The sequence below is a fragment of the Phalaenopsis equestris genome, unplaced genomic scaffold, assembly GCF_001263595.1.
Source record: "Phalaenopsis equestris unplaced genomic scaffold, ASM126359v1 Scaffold226585, whole genome shotgun sequence".
NCBI classification, from domain to species: domain Eukaryota; kingdom Viridiplantae; phylum Streptophyta; class Magnoliopsida; order Asparagales; family Orchidaceae; genus Phalaenopsis; species Phalaenopsis equestris.
The window spans coordinates 1,247-2,787 of NW_018244600.1; the positions used below are offsets into that span (position 1 = coordinate 1,247).

At 40.6% G+C, this 1,541-nt stretch overlaps 1 protein-coding gene across 1 annotated transcript; it reads right to left on the reverse strand.

The window, feature by feature from the left end:
- Positions 1–2: 2 nt before the first annotated feature.
- On the reverse strand, positions 3–1,477 carry LOC110037889 (trifunctional UDP-glucose 4,6-dehydratase/UDP-4-keto-6-deoxy-D-glucose 3,5-epimerase/UDP-4-keto-L-rhamnose-reductase RHM1-like; the record flags this gene model as incomplete). The annotated part of the gene is made up of 2 exons (XM_020742616.1): positions 1,298–1,477; positions 3–692 (listed from the first exon to the last, which is right to left on the reverse strand). A coding segment is annotated over exon 2 (639 nt), but the record flags the coding sequence as incomplete, so codon positions are not given.
- Positions 1,478–1,541: the final 64 nt, after the last annotated feature.

Below are 1,541 nucleotides of genomic sequence, written 5' to 3' on the forward strand. Positions count from 1 at the left end.
GGAAGAGTTTGTCCTCTCATTGCTAGAAGGATGAACTTTGGAATCAGCTTTTCGGGAAATTGATTTGGTCCGTAGACATTATTACCACGGGTGGTTATGACGGGTAAGCCATAGGACCTTCCATAAGCCATCACAAGCATTTCAGCTCCGGCTTTGGTGGCAGAATATGGGTTTGTAGGGAGGAGCTGAGAGGCTTCGTGGTTGCCAACAATGGCATTCTCATCGGTCTCCCCATAAACTTCGTCTGTGCTGACATGGATGAATCTCCTTATTTGACCGGAGACCTTGCAGGCCTCAAGCAAAACATGAGTTCCATAGATGTTGTTTTTAGTGAACTCAAAGGAGTTGCCGAAAGAATTGTCGACGTGAGTCTGAGCCGCAAAGTGCATTATCGTGTCGATGGACTCTGTGATGAGAAGGTAGTGGAGAAGATCAGCACTAGCGATGTCACCCTTAACAAACTTCAAGTTGGGGGAGGATCCAGAAGGGGAAAGGTTTTTAAGGTTGGAGCAGTAGTCGAGTTTGTCAAGGACCACAATTTTGTAATTGGGGTAGTTGCGGATGAGCCTGTTGGCAACATGCGATGCGATGAAACCAGCAGCCCCGGTGATGAGGATGCTTTTAGGCTTATAGGATTCCATTGCTTTCTGGTTGGTGAAATATATCCAAACTGAGAGTGCAGAACCAAACTCCTGCAAAGAATTTTAGAATTAGAGAATGGAGAATAGAAACAAAAAAAAAATTATTTTTTGAGACAAAAAAAAAAGGTTGGGATTTAAATACACTGGAAAGTAAAAAATAAAGTGATTTTTGTCTCAAATAAATCAACTCAAGAAGAAATGCCTTTTTTTAAAACATGATCACTATCTAAAAAATCCAAAATGAGCCATTTTGATATATAAATGGGATCTTATGTGTTGACCTGGTTTTCATCTTTTTCATATCTCATGTACATGATTACTAATCCAAATAAACCAAAAGAATTATAAGTTAAGAGAAGTTGAATGATAAAAATGTAGAACAAAACAGATTAAGCCCCCAAGACCTATACCCCATAAAGAATATTTTTACCATTTGTGAACATGAGGATGAGGTGATTGATCAAATATGCCGAAGAAATGGACTGTTGCACGATGCTTTCAACTGAAAATGCATCATTTTTCATTTTCTTAGAAAACCAATTCATTCTGGACAAAATAAAGCCCCAGATTTGAAGCTGGAATTAACCTAAATCTTGCCTGACAGTCATTTTGGACAAAATAAAACCCCGGATTTGAAAAAGAAGACGTGAAGTTACCTTTCTGGATTGTTTCGGGTGGGGGAGGAGCGGATGGAAGAGAGATATGGGAGTTTCGGGTGTCTGTGTTCTGACCTAGCTTCGATTGGCGATTGTATCGCTAGGGTTATTTACAACGAAGAACCAGAGGGAAGGTAGAGGTTGTCCGACGCTGGAGCGGTTATAAGAACAGGGTTCGGATGGAGATCAACGGTCCTCATTGCTCCACCCGAGAGGTCAATTTACTTCAAATAGAATCCTATAT